The sequence below is a fragment of the Sturnus vulgaris genome, chromosome Z (assembly GCF_052056855.1).
Source record: "Sturnus vulgaris isolate bStuVul1 chromosome Z, bStuVul1.hap1, whole genome shotgun sequence".
Classification (NCBI taxonomy): domain Eukaryota; kingdom Metazoa; phylum Chordata; class Aves; order Passeriformes; family Sturnidae; genus Sturnus; species Sturnus vulgaris.
The window spans coordinates 81,121,003-81,134,875 of record NC_142283.1 but is presented as its reverse complement, the minus strand read 5'-3'; the positions used below and the strand labels follow the sequence as shown (position 1 = coordinate 81,134,875).

The window sequence follows — 13,873 nt, the reverse complement described above, 5'->3', positions numbered from 1 at the left end:
TGCATTGCCTGCCTGCTTTTTGCCCCACTTGGTGAAAATCATACACTAGGGTTGCTACCTTCTAGCCCGTGGTCTCTTGGAAAATAAAAAACGGCTTCATGTTTTCCTCTTTTAAGTTCAAGTTTTTCACTTTTTCTTTCATTCAGAGTCAGAACTCCGTAATCCAGGACCTGAGTGTTTCTAATTTTATAAGTTTGTCAAAACTGGAGACATCACTGGGAATTTAATTTATAACTTTTTGGTTTGGTGTCTGCACTAAGGCCAGCGGAGGGCCTGAGTAGTTGCTGATTTCAAGGTGCCAGCCAGGTGTTGATGATCCTTTCTTTCCACAGCATCCCAGACGATGGTGCCAGCGGAGAGGAGGTTGCACGAGCGGAACATGCAGGTTGCTGTCCAGAGGAAGGAGAAGGATTTTCAGGGCATGCTGGAATATTACAAAGAAGATGAGCCACTCCTCATCCGAAACCTCATTACAGGTGGGGAGCTTGCCCTACTTCTCTGCCTGGCTGCTCCTTCTCATGCCTGGGGGAGTTTGTAAACTTGAGATTAAAAAATGAAGGTAGACAAATAGATCTTCTCAATTAATCCCTCCTGGGGCTGCATGTTTGTGGTGATGACAGTTTGGTAGAGCTGCACTAGGCAAATAGACCAGGGTGGATACAATTCCATAGGGATAGCAAAAAATGGGAAACACAAAGCAAGGCTACAGTTTTCAGAGCAGGCACTTGCTGTGCTTCATACAATGTGATAGATGGGGAGGGGGTGACAGAAGGATAGACTCCTTGGATCTGGCACAGCAGTGGAACAAAGATAGTTTGGTTTATGAGGTGATAACAGACAGCAACGAATGAATTTGTGAGCTCTTCTGCACTGCACAGTCTGGTCAGAGTTGCTTCAGCATCCCCTCACTCAATGCTGTTTCAGAAATGAGGTTTCCCTGGCTGGATGTTGGTATTTACTACAACTCAAACCCCAGCGGAGCCTAGTGAGGATCCAAAAAGTGTTCATAGAGTAGTGCTAGCCCATTGCTATGGGCACTGAAATTCCCCTAATCAGACAAGCTTGTTCTTTAGAAGCTCCAAATGCCCACAGCTGCCATTAGGAGTCTGTATCTTGAGGGAAAGAGGGATTTAATGTGTCATCAATTCAGAGAGAGGATTTATTGTGGGAGGTATTCCTGAAAGCTTCAGGGAGCTGTTCTAAGGTGGTTTGTGTGCTGCTGGGGTAGGGTTTTACATGGTGAAGAAGCTCTGGCTCCACTGTGCGTCCATAAGGAGAAATGGGGGGGTGTCACAAACCTCAATGCAGGCAGGGCTGCCCTCCCAAGCCCTAGAGCTGAGGGTTTGGGGCAGGTCCCTCTGTCCTGCAGGTAAACCTCTGTCTCTGTGTCCACTCTGCAGAGAGGGATGCGACTTGCAGGGCCAAAATACATTTTTACCCAGGGCTGAGGGGAGAGGGGTGTACCTGGGTTCACTTCAGCTCTGGCATTCTCTGCTTCACTTGTCAATTGGGGAAATCTAAGTTCGCTTTTTTGTGAATTTTTTTTAAAAAATTATTATTTATCATATTTTTTTTTATTTTATTTTTTAACTTTTGTGAAATTTTTTATTTTTTAACTGTCAAATCTTCTAGATCTCAAGCCCCAGGCAGTGTCTGCTACTGTTCCCTGCCTTCCTGCTTACATCCTCTACATGTGTATCAGACATGCAGATTACATCAATGATGACCAGAAGGTGCACTCCTTGCTCACCTCCACCATCAACGGCATTAAGAAAGTGCTGAAGGCAGGTGTCCATTTGCTTCTGTCTCGGGGTTCAGAGGCTGTCAGGTGGTAATAAACATCTTAGTGTGTGACACTCTGCTCTCACAGTGACTCTCAAGCCAAATCGCACTTTTTAGAAGAAGAAACTGATCTCAGCAATAAAATTGTTTAAATTTAGAGATAAGAAAAAAAAAGTTTGCAGAGGAGAGCGGCTAATATTACCCAGCTGCAGAGGGAAAACTGTCTGATTCTGGGTGGGGAAACTCAAAATCTGTTGTTTTTGTGATGCCATCACTGAAAGGGGAGGGGAGATCTCACACGTTTTCACTTTGCCTCTGCAGAAGCACAGGGATGACTTTGAGATGACGTCGTTCTGGCTGGCGAACACTTGCCGCCTCCTGCACTGCCTGAAGCAGTACAGCGGGGAAGAGGTGAGAGCCCGGCTGGGGGGAGGCATCCCTGCAGGAGAGAGGGTCCTGCATCCTCCTGATGCATCCTCCTGGCACCAGGGGCTTCCCTCTGCCTGTGAGATGGGGCCGCTCAGGCTTCCATCCCTGGTTCATCTGGATATAGCAGGGCTAGCTTTACCTGGAAAAGCTCCTAAAAGCACAGAGTGGTTTGGGTTGGAGAGGGACCAGGGACACCTTCCCAGGTGTCCACACCTATCCTAGGGTGCTCCAAGCCCCAGTGTCCAGCCTGGCCTTGGGCACTGCCAGGGATGCAGGGGCAGCCACAGCTGCTCTGGGCACCCTGTGCCAGGGCCTGCCCACCCTCCCAGCCAGCAATTCCTTCCCAAGATCCCATCCAGCCCTGCCCTCTGGCACTGGAAGCCATTGCCTGTGTGCTGTCCCTGCCTGCCTTGTCCCCAGTCCCTCTGCAGCTCTCCTGGAGCCCCTTCAGGCCCTGGCAGGGGCTCTGAGCTCTCCCTGGAGCCTTCTCTTGTGCAGGTGAGCAGCCCCAGCCCTGCCAGCCTCTCTCTTTCTGGTGGGCCGTTTTGAAGGCTGTTCTCCTGGTTTTAGTTGGTCCCACAGCTTTTTATTAAACAGAATTTCACAGTTTGGAATAAGTTTTATTAAAGCTGATCCCTTTCAAAAAACTGGGTTTATGACAGTTCTCCTAGAACATTACACACTTCCATCCTTATAGCTATGTATTCTGTGTATTAAAATTTTCCACAGACCCAAATACTTTTATTTTTTATTTTAGTCTTGATTTTTGTTAGATATATTGAGCATTCAAACTGTAAGAAAAAAAAAATCATAAAATTAGCTATTCAGGTTAATAGTTCAAAAGATAGCGATTTGCGTATAAAACCTCAGCACTGGATTTCGAACATTTAAAATTAAAAGTTAAATTTAAAATATTTAGAGAATACTTTAGCAGTTGTGCTCTTGTTTGCCCTCTTCTGTCTGGATAATAATACTGCATTTAAAGAAAATCCTCTCCAGAAAACCAGCTGGGTTAAAACACAGTCTTAAATTTTACGTTGTTTGCCATGATTTACTGTGTTAAATGAAACCAGCTGTTTGCAAATTCCATTGGCAGTTTGGTGCAACATATAGAGGGGAGAAATACTTCTGAGCAGTTTGCAAGATACTGTTATCTTTAGTTTTAAATCCAACCTATTTTTAAGAAAAGGTTTAAAATCAAATCCCAGTCCACATGCAGTCCTGTCACGTGAAGAGCATGATGCTCTTCAGTTAGTCAGAAAAATGGGTAAATTGTGAAATCAACTCAGATTGGTATATGCTTTATTTTTGCATTTTGCTAGTCAGCAACCAACAAAAATAGTTTCGTAGTTCTCACTTTCACACCAAATAACAGCCAATTAAAGGATCTGTGTTAATTAAAACATCTCATTAGCTTCTGCCACTAAAATTGGTATTAATATCTGAGCCCAGAACAGACGCTTACAGCAGCCAAATGCAGGCTCAGAGATCAGCTGTATCAGCAAATCAGATATTTGGGGAGATTTATGAATTTCAGAACAATTTAAAATGTTGTCAAAGCACATAACATACAGTCATATTTTTTTTCCAATTTTCTAGAATCTTAATATCAAAATATTTTGTTTCTCATAAACAGTTGGAACTCAAAGGATAAGCATGTAGCTAAAAAAAGTAGTTTCATAGGGCCTGAAATGTCATTTTCTAATCCTATATGTTGCAGTTAATACAAACGTGCACATCCTTGATAAGGATAAAATGAAAAACTGGTAGTTTAATTATTTTCTTCAAAAGGTAGTCCTCTAGTAATAATTTATGAACAAATGCCTGGGTGATTTATGAGTTTTGGTAATTTCTATGATGCACTTTGGTAATGTATTTTGGTGTATTGCACTGTAAGGGTGCAGGGGGTTTTTAATGCAGTGGTTTTGACGGACTGTCAGTGGGTGGGATAACGAGCCTGGGCGTTTTAATTTCCTGTTCAGGGTTTCATGACCCAAAACACGGCGAAGCAGAATGAGCACTGCCTGAAGAACTTCGACCTGACCGAGTACCGCCAGGTGCTGGGCCACCTCTCCATCCAGATCTACCAACAGCTCATCACAATTGCCAGGGGCATCCTGCAGCCCATGACTGGTGAGCTCACAGCTGCCCTTTAGCAGGGCGTTTCTTGGCCCAGGTTATCTACTCCAGCTGTTCTTCAGACCTTTGCACAGTGCCAGCATGACCCGGGAGAGTTTTTACCTTCCCCCATGATAGAAGCTAATAGGGATGAGGGATATTCCTCCCACTCTGGAAGATATCTCTTTCATTTCTGTTGGGGAGGCAGTGGGAGAGGTGAGGTTGTGCTGGTGGGTCTGCTTTCCCCTCCAGCCCAGGTTTGTGGTTAATCTTTTTATGGGTGGAAGGGAGGAGAGGGCTCGGAAGAGGAAAAAGACTCATAAAAACCTGGCTTTTCAAGGGGGAGAAAAGGTATGAGAAGAGTTTTCTCTTCAGCCAGATCCCTATGATTGATGTGAGGAATGTCCCATCCCTGGAAGTGTCCCAGGCCACACTGGACAGGGCTTGGAGGAACCTGGGATAGTGGAAAGTGTCTCTGCCCATGGCAGAGATGCTGGACCTAAATGGCCTTTAAGGTCTCTTCCAAACCAAACTCTTGAATAATTCTAGGATATCTGTGTGTTTTTAAACTATTTTGTATTATCAGAGTAAGCCAGCCATTCATGGATCTGTCCTGCTGTCAGTTCTCACAGCATCCATGGCATTGCATCACCGAGACTGATAGGTGTTCCTTGCACCCCATGGACAGATCAGTTCCTCCCTCTGATGACAAATAGATGGATGCAGGCTTTTCAGCCCATTTTCCTCTTTCTTTTCAGTGTATGCTGTGTTGGAAAATGAGGGTATCCAAGGGCTTTCCATTGTCAAACCGATAGGCTACAGGAAATACTCCTCCAACTCAGCAGAAGATGAGAGCTTCTGCACCTTGGATGAAATGATTCGCCAGCTGAACACATTCCACAGCATCATGTGTGACCAGGGCCTGGACCCAGAGATCATCCAGCAGGTGTTCAAGCAGCTCTTCTACATGATTAACGCCGTGACCCTGAACAACCTCCTGCTGAGGAAGGACGTCTGCTCGTGGAGCACGGGCATGCAGCTGAGGTGGGACTGGCGCTTGGGGCAGACCCGTGCCTGCTTTGGGAAGTTTTTTAATGTCATAAGTTGGTGGAAAATAGGAAAAAAAAAGTGCACTTCTTGTTGCAAATTAGTTAAATCTTCCTTTTGCTACCCTCTCCCCTTCCCACGCTGGATCCTTCTGCATTCCCTTTGAGGTGGACACAGCAAAAGCATTTTCTGTGTAGATATCCTCAAAGGTATCTGCGTACCTTGCAGGATCCTGTTAGCCTTTAAAAGCTGGTTAAAAGCTTCATTTTAATTGTTGAAACTTGGGAGAATCTGAATGCTCTAGAAAAGCACCTCCCCTGTTTTGTTTGGATGTTACACGGTTCATCTATTTGTAAGGTACTTGGAGTATATATTTTACTCTGAGTTGCTGAGCATTAAGCTTTGGTCTGATTGTCTCTTGCCACGTGTATCACAAATACGCATCACAAAAAGCCACTCACGCCAGCACTGCAACATACCTTGAGCCCCAAAGAGGAGTTTTGAAGATGCTACTTCTTATCTCTCAGCTCACGTCTTGTCTTGGTTGCTTATCCAGGTTTAACATAAGCCAGCTGGAGGAATGGCTGCGTGGGAAGAATCTGCAGCAGAGTGGAGCAGCACAAAGTTTGGAGCCCTTGATTCAGGCAGCACAGCTCCTGCAGCTGAAAAAGAAAACCTCAGAGGATGCCGAGGCCATCTGCTCCTTGTGCACATCGCTCACAACCCAGCAGGTAGGGAGCAGGGCAGGGGTTTGCAGAGGGTAATTAAAGAGTGGGAAAGGGTGGTCTCCTGCTGCCAGCTCTTCAGTGCCCAGCCTCAGCACCGTCCCTTCAGTGGGCACGGCTTGTGCTTTTCAGGAGTGATGTTACATCCTGGCCGCTCTCAGAGTTGGTCACAGTGGTGGCTCCTCTCTCACAGTGCCACTGATGGCACTGGAGCTCCAGAAATGTGCAAAGATGAAACCCAGCCCCGAGGAGTTTGTTGTGTAAGTCAGATTCTTGGCATTTTAAACCCGCCTATTGTCTTTTACCAGGTCTTACACTGTTTGCAGGATGCCCACCAAGGATTCCTGCCTGGGGTGGGAGGTTGAGAAGTGCCAATCTAGGCTGGCTGGGTATGAGCTTGAACTTTGAGACTCCATTCCAGGAGGATATAAACTCATGTTTTTTACTGCCAGATTGCCTGTCCTTAATTTAATAATATTGTAGGAAGGGAGAAGTGAGAGGTGTGAGCTGATTTCCAGCGGCTGTCAGGGAGCCTTTCTAGTGCATCTGCATCACCCTGTCCTGAACATGCGTTTTTGAGAAAAGCTGAGAGGAGGAGTGGGAGTGAGGGAGAATCAAGACAAGTATTGTGGAGGTGCCAGCAGAAGTCATCCATGTCACCATGAGCCAGCCAAGTGGAGTCCCTGTATAAATCTGTTGTCCAAGTCTGTTGCCGATTTACAGATGTTTGCATGAGAAGTGATTTTGACAGGTCCATAGATCTTGCAATACCTTACAGCAGGCGAAGGAAAGCACCAGGGTGATGCTTTTACTGCTTCTTTTCTCTGTTTTGTCAGAGCAGACTTGTGGCCGTATCATGACAAACAGCATTTGCGTTCTGGAAAAGTTTGGCTTCTCACGACTGTAACTGTGTTTTGTTTCCAACAGATTGTAAAGATACTTAATCTCTACACTCCTGTGAATGAGTTTGAAGAACGTGTGACAGTAGCTTTCATACGAAACATACAGGTAAATTTAAAGGGCTGTCAGCTGGAGGGCACAAATGACATCTCTGTAGTTCTAGTGACACCTGTATTAAATCGCTGCTAATTCGGGCATTTTATAAAAGGCGTGCTGCTGCAGGTTGTTCTGAATTCAGTGCTCTGTGTGTGCACACACTTAGAGCTGCAGGGATAACCAGGCTGTTAATCACAGAGGGCAACAAACACCCAAATCCCCAGCTCAGCTAATTCAGCTCTTCAGTAGCAACATGACTGAGGATTAAGGTTGCAGGAGTCAACAAAGTGTTGGTGAAATGGAGTTACGTCTGAGATAGGAGGTAGAAATTGGCAACTAAAGGAAAAATTAACAAATTAAAGCCAAACACCTTTTAATGCACACAAGGGCAGGGAGGAAAAGGAAGGGCATGTGTTCAGCTATCCCCAGAACATATCACCGTGGCTGAGCAGCTGAATCGAAGGTGGTCTGCTGGTATCATGTAGTCCAGGTTTTGCTGTGCCAAGAGGGTGATCTTATTTCCAGGTCCTGTATCTTTCTTTGTGGTCCTGTAGGAAATGTAACCAGGTTTCCTGCAGTCTCTATAGAAGTTCCTGTAAATACTTGCTCAGAAGGAAAGCTGCTGCAGAAGGCAACAAAATAGCCCTCACTATTTTCTGCAGTATCTGTAAAAGGATGCACATTCTCAAACTTTTGATGGTGTTAAGCACAACAACAAAAGGCAACAACTGATGCTAAATCTGTTTTCTTCTCTCACACCCAACAGAAACAGTTGCAAGAGCGGAATGACCCTCCACAGCTGCTGATAGACTTCAAGCACATATTCCCAGTTGTGTTCCCATTCAACCCATCTGCCATCACCATGGACTCCATTCATCTCCCTGCTTCTCTCAACTTGGATTTTCTCAATAAAGTCTGAAGAAAGTGGAATTAAGCTCACCTCTCACACCCAGAGACTTCCAGCAACAAAAGAAAAAATCATAAAAAGAATTCAAGAGCTCTTTAAATATGGACCAAACAGGCTTATGGAAGAACCAGTACACAGTAACAAATGGATGCTAAAATGTACACTAAAAAAGACACTGGTCTGTATGTGATTTTTTTTTTGGTAATTTGCAGCTCAGAAATAAGGATACTTGAAAAATAGATTTATTTTTTGCTGCTTGATTTTATGTTGACATAGTTCAAAGCCCATAATCATTTACAAAAGCCACTAACAAAAAAAGATGGAAGTGGGAGACAGCTTATTTTGATCTTCATAGGTGTCTATGACAAAAACAAAATCTGAGACACTTGTGCTGCCTTGAAGGATGTGTCATTTGTCTAGTAGCAGGTGGTCTTGTGTGTATGAGTAACAGAACATGCAGTTCCATCTTTAGTTCTTTTCAGTACCTGCATTCACAATGATGAATTGAAAAGGTAAATTGCAGAAGATATGTATTTATCACACCCTAAAGGTAACAGGGCGGGGATGCTGCTTGTTTTCGCTGGTGGAGAATTTTTCACAAATTGTAGGTTTGAGAAATGCTGTTGCTCCTCCTAAATATATTCAGTGCATCTGCTTTGTGGAAATTTAAATAAATTGGCAGGTTTTTGTTCCATTGGGCTTTCTTGCATTACCAAATTTACGTTAGCAAAGGTTTTGTCCTAGTGAGATAATCATGATGCAAAGGACGCCCTTAAGCCTTCTGCTTCTAGTGTGGCATCATCCTGATCCCTGCTGTTGGCTTTCCTTGTGCTTCTGAGTGTCAAACATTTTCACCCAGTGGCTGTCAAGGTTCTTGGACCTCTTACATGGCCAGTATCAGAATCCCATGCATAGATCATGCTAAGGCAATCCAGTTCAATCATCCAGCCCTACCTATGTTCAGTGGGTTAATCCTAGCTGTAGCTGTCCATGGAAAAACTTGATTCAGTTCAAGTAGCCATCCAAAATGTTAAGAATCATGCAAATACACAGCTTGGATAAATGAATAAAATTTTAAAAATTATAAAAGTTCTAAAGGAAATTAAATGTTCCAACACTTAAAAAAAAAAAAAAAGCAAGCAGGTGGTATGTTAGTAATATAAGCCATTTCTTTAAGAGTGAACCCAAACGCTTTGTGTACAACAACCTTAAATGAATAATTGCTCTCAATTCAGACTCTGTTAGGTTTATTGTTTTTTATTTTAAATCAGACTTATCAACTAAACCAAACCAACCCTCTGACCTCACCACACAGATGTTGAAGGAGACCAGCCATTTGTTTTTCTTTGGTCCTTGTCAGTGTTGCTCCACCACTGCTCAGCGTGGGGATGCTTCTGCCATAGCACAGCGTGCCAAACTGCAATCAGGATGTGTGGCTGCCAGCGTTCTGTCCTTTCCACCTCCACAATAGTCTTGTTTAAATCAATCTTAACTCACTTGCTTTTGTGGTTGCTTCTGTGGTCTGCAGGACCATCGTGACTAAGAGCTTTCAGAAAAAAAAAAAATCCACTTTCTCCATCTGACTGTTTTTAGCTGGTGTCAATCCAAAAAGCAAATTTATGACCTGGTACACAGTCTGCTCAGAGATTGAAAGTAGAATGTGAAGTTTCTTGGAGATACACTAACTCATGTCCGCTGCAGCTTCCTTTCTAGGCAAAGGAGCGTGTTGTGATTTAGTCATCGTGTATATAATCAGTGTATATACAAACTGCACTCATCCTGTATGTACTATATATGTATATTACTATCCAAAAAAAGCACATTTTAACAGAAACTGTTGAGTGCTCTGCAGAATTATGTGGGTCTATGCCAGCGGGTAAAAATACCTTGTTTTAAACTGAGACTATAGTTGAGAGCAACTGTTACCACTGAAGGACAGACTTCAGGCTAAAAAAGTAATTTTTTCCCCCCTTAACCTACGCCCATCAAATTACGGATGTTTTGCTTGTATAGAGGCAGGACTACCTCCAAACTGCAGTCCTTGAGCACTCACCTCTGCTTGTCTTCAGCAGTGCCTTCATCTCCCCTTGCTATACAATGAGGGTCATGCACCAGTCTGCTGTCCTTGCCCAGCAAGCCCTGCCACCCACTCGCCTGCAATACCTTTATTTATTTTCACCTACCTCTTTTCACAACGAATGTCTTTGCATTGCTCTGAATTTTTTATTTTTTTATTTTTTTTCAGTTGTCGCCTCTCCCTTCTTTCCACGCTCCAATAGGCCTCATGGTTTAAAAATAAATAATTCAAAGCAGGATTCAGCCTTTCTGCAAGGTGGTTTAAACAGAGAGCTGTTGCTCAGGATTCATGTTAGGTCAGCAGTTTCAGGCAGTTCAGGTCTCTACCTCTTTCTGATGTAAATTATTTGGAGTACAATTCCCAATGCATTGATTAAACCTATGCTTATCATTCAGCCTAAGTGACAGGTTGCTGCAGAATCCTCTTCTGCAGTGACTCTGTTGCTGATTACCATTGTAAAATGTGCTTAATGGTCTTCTAGGGGATAATGGTCCTTCACTAGCACCTTCAGGATTGTAATTTATATGTTCTTTCTTAAAAACTCCTTGTATATGTAGATGGAAACTGGGATTTAACGTCTTGATCTGTGATCACATAGTTTATCCAGTGAGATGCATCTGGAAGAGAACTCTGTATGAAATACCTTTAATATATGTTATCTTTTCTGCTAGCAGTTTTTAAAATTGGTATTTAAATGTTAATTTAGTTAAATTGCTATGCTCAAGCATGCCTTCTTTCCTCAGATTTACACTTCTTTATTTAAAAAGCAAAATTAACACAAAGCATGGCTTAGAGAATGCTGGCTCTTCTCCAGATCTGACTTGATTTTTAAATATTGATTATTAAGTTTAGCATTTTCCCACTCTGTGCCTTTAGCTTTTTAGCTCAACCACTATTTCTCTGAAATAAGCATTAAAATAGTGGAATATTTTTATTATTCTGACATAGAAAAAGTTGTCATTGGATATAAAAGACTGTTTTTAAAATCTTACATTGAGGAGGTCTGCAAAAACACTTTGAAGTTCTTGGGAAAAAAAAACCCCAACAAAATAATAGTGACACACTATTGGTGATTTTTGCAAATATGATGGCTTATAACTCAGAAAAGCACTATTGAGAATAAAATAAATTAAACCATCAAAATGCCCAAATTACCAGCATTACAGAACCAACACTTCAAACATGAGTTCGGGCATATGCTGGCTGACCTACAAGAAGCATCCACGTTTCGTTTTCAACAGAAAGTATTCTTTTCTTCTTCTTTTCTTTTTTTTTTTTTTTAATTGACATTTTGTAGCTGAGGTTGCTTATGTCATCTGATAAAGCTGCTGTAGTTGACTGGAGAAAAAGAACATTAGACCTCAAGACTGAATTTTTGCAATCCCATATTGCAAACAATTTTTTTGGTCATGCAGCTTATTCCACTGGATCTACAAGAATTTCTTCGTATTCGTGAAACAGTACCAAAATGTGGGCATGTTTTAAGCTTAGTGGCTGCTTTTCATCACCCTGCAACTTGAACACTGAAGTCTTTGCAGGATATGACTCCTCATTTGTGTGATTTGCAAAAGGTACAAATGAAAAAGCTGCACTTGAAACAATGGTTGTTTTCCTCCGTTTTCAATAGTAAATGAATAAAGTTGTGCAAACATATTCTTTCAGACCATTAACTGAAAAATTAACATTTTATCATTGCATATAAATAGAACCTAATTAAAATGAATTGCATGAACTTCCATGAAACTCCTTCCTCAAGCTTTATTGATTCATATATATAGTACAGTCATAAATTGATTTTTTTCTGAAAAAAATTCTAGTAAGGTAGGTGTTAAGTAAAACAATGCAGAAGACATAACCCTGATGAGCATCCAAATTATTTCAAGGTGTGAATGCCAGTGGACAAAGACTTTCAGATTAATTTGAAATGAGAAGAAAAAAATATATTTAAAAAGTGCTACTGTATCGAAATCTTTGGGGATATTTTTATTTTTTTTTTGTGGTGTGAAGTGTCATGACCTTAACAAGGAGAAGCTATAGCTGCTGTCAAAGTTGAATGATATACATGAGTGAATACTGTAGATGAAATACTACTGCTTATAAAATATTTTTCCATTTTGAACAAATCTGTAAACTACACCTTTGTTTATAAGAAAATGCTTGTAATAGTCACTGTAATATTCAGCTGGGGATAAAAAAATTTGTGAAATAAACACTTTTGAAGAAACTGTGGCTCATGGTCAAAAATGGGAACGCAAAAAATAACCCTTTTCAATATATACATCCATCTAATAGAAACATTTCTAAGTAGTTTAAAAACAGAAATTAGGAGAATCATTTATGACACTGGAAGATTTAGGAGTTATAACTTGGTTTCAGAGGTGCTGAAATATTGGCAGCTAATTACAAACTCACTGAGTGTGGAATGTTATGGCCCATTGTAAATGAGTGGAGAAAAGGGGAGGAAATGCCACCCTTTGTGCATGTGCAGAATCACAGAAATCCAGAATGGTTTGGGTTGGAAGGGACCTTAAAGTCCATCCAGTTCCACCCCCTGCCATGGCAGGGACACCTTCCACTGTCCCAGGCTGCTCCAAGCCCTGTCCAACCTGGCCTTGGACACTGCCAGGGATCCAGGGGCAGCCACAGCTGCTCTGGGCACCCTGTGCCAGGGCCTGCCCACCCTCCCAGCCAGCAATTCCTTCCCAAGATCCCATCCAGCCCTGCCCTCTGGCACTGGAAGCCATTGCCTGTGTGCTGTCCCTGCCTGCCTTGTCCCCAGTCCCTCTGCAGCTCTCCTGGAGCCCCTTCAGGCCCTGGCAGGGGCTCTGAGCTCTCCCTGGAGCCTTCTCTTGTGCAGCTGAGCAGCCCCAGCTGTGCCAGGCTGGCTCCAGAGCAGAGGGGCTCCAGCCCTGCAGCATCTCCGTGGCCTCCTCTGGGCTGGCTCCAGCAGCTGCACGTCCTTGTGCTGTTGGAGCCCAGGGCTGGAGGCAGCTCTGCAGGTGGGCTCTCACCTGAGCACAGGGGCACAGGGGCACAATCCCTCCGCTTGGCCTTGAAAGAGACTTAGATGAGGGAAGTCAATGGCAAAGGGAGAAAATAGAGCAAAGCCCTCAGCTTTTTTTGAAGAAAATGTTGCATGTTCATTGATTTATAGATTTATTAAATCATTGGAATTAAGTAGGGAAAGTAGTTGAGAGATTATTTTGTATGAAAAATGGGAGTCTTCACAGAATAGCATTTTTTCTTCTAGAAAATTTATAGCACTTTAAATGCGTCCCTGAGGACAATTTTTATGGCAATTTTTATTTGTACACAAAATATTTTCACTGGCTTCCCCGTCTTCTGCTTGCCAGCCAGGATGGTTCCACTGAGCCATTATACAGATAAATCATACTTCAAGCTGGATTTCAACCATCAGAACTGTGGAGGGTGGGTTTCGTGGTGTAGCTTGGAGGTCCAGATTCCTGGCTGGGAGGGTGTTGAGGCCCTGGCACAGGGTGCCCAGAGCAGCTGTGGCTGCCCCTGGATCCCTGGCAGTGTCCAAGGCCAGGTTGGACAGGGCTTGGAGCAGCCTGGGACAGTGGAAGGTGTCCCTGCCCATGGCAGGGGGTAGAACTGGATAAGGTTTAATGTCCATTCCAACACAAAGGATTGTGGGATTCTAGGATATGTCTGTGCGTTTTTAACTATTTCATATTATCACAGCAAACCATGGATGTGTCCTGCTGTTGGTTCTCACAGCATCCATGGCGTTGTGTGATACCCGTTCCCTGCAGCCCACGGAGGGATCAG

General features: G+C 43.2%; 1 protein-coding gene across 1 annotated transcript in view; it reads left to right on the top strand.

The window, feature by feature from the left end:
• The window catches only part of MYO5B (myosin VB), a 123,042-nt gene extending 110,737 nt beyond the window's left edge, over positions 1-12,305 (top strand). The window contains exons 33-40 of the mRNA XM_088157035.1: positions 333-476; positions 1,633-1,784; positions 2,104-2,193; positions 4,194-4,344; positions 5,088-5,373; positions 5,933-6,107; positions 7,029-7,109; positions 7,864-12,305. Of these exons, the coding sequence (XP_088013161.1) occupies positions 333-476; positions 1,633-1,784; positions 2,104-2,193; positions 4,194-4,344; positions 5,088-5,373; positions 5,933-6,107; positions 7,029-7,109; positions 7,864-8,016 (1,232 nt within the window). The 3' untranslated portion in view covers positions 8,017-12,305. The remainder of the gene's footprint in view (positions 1-332; positions 477-1,632; positions 1,785-2,103; positions 2,194-4,193; positions 4,345-5,087; positions 5,374-5,932; positions 6,108-7,028; positions 7,110-7,863) is intronic.
• Positions 12,306-13,873: the final 1,568 nt, after the last annotated feature.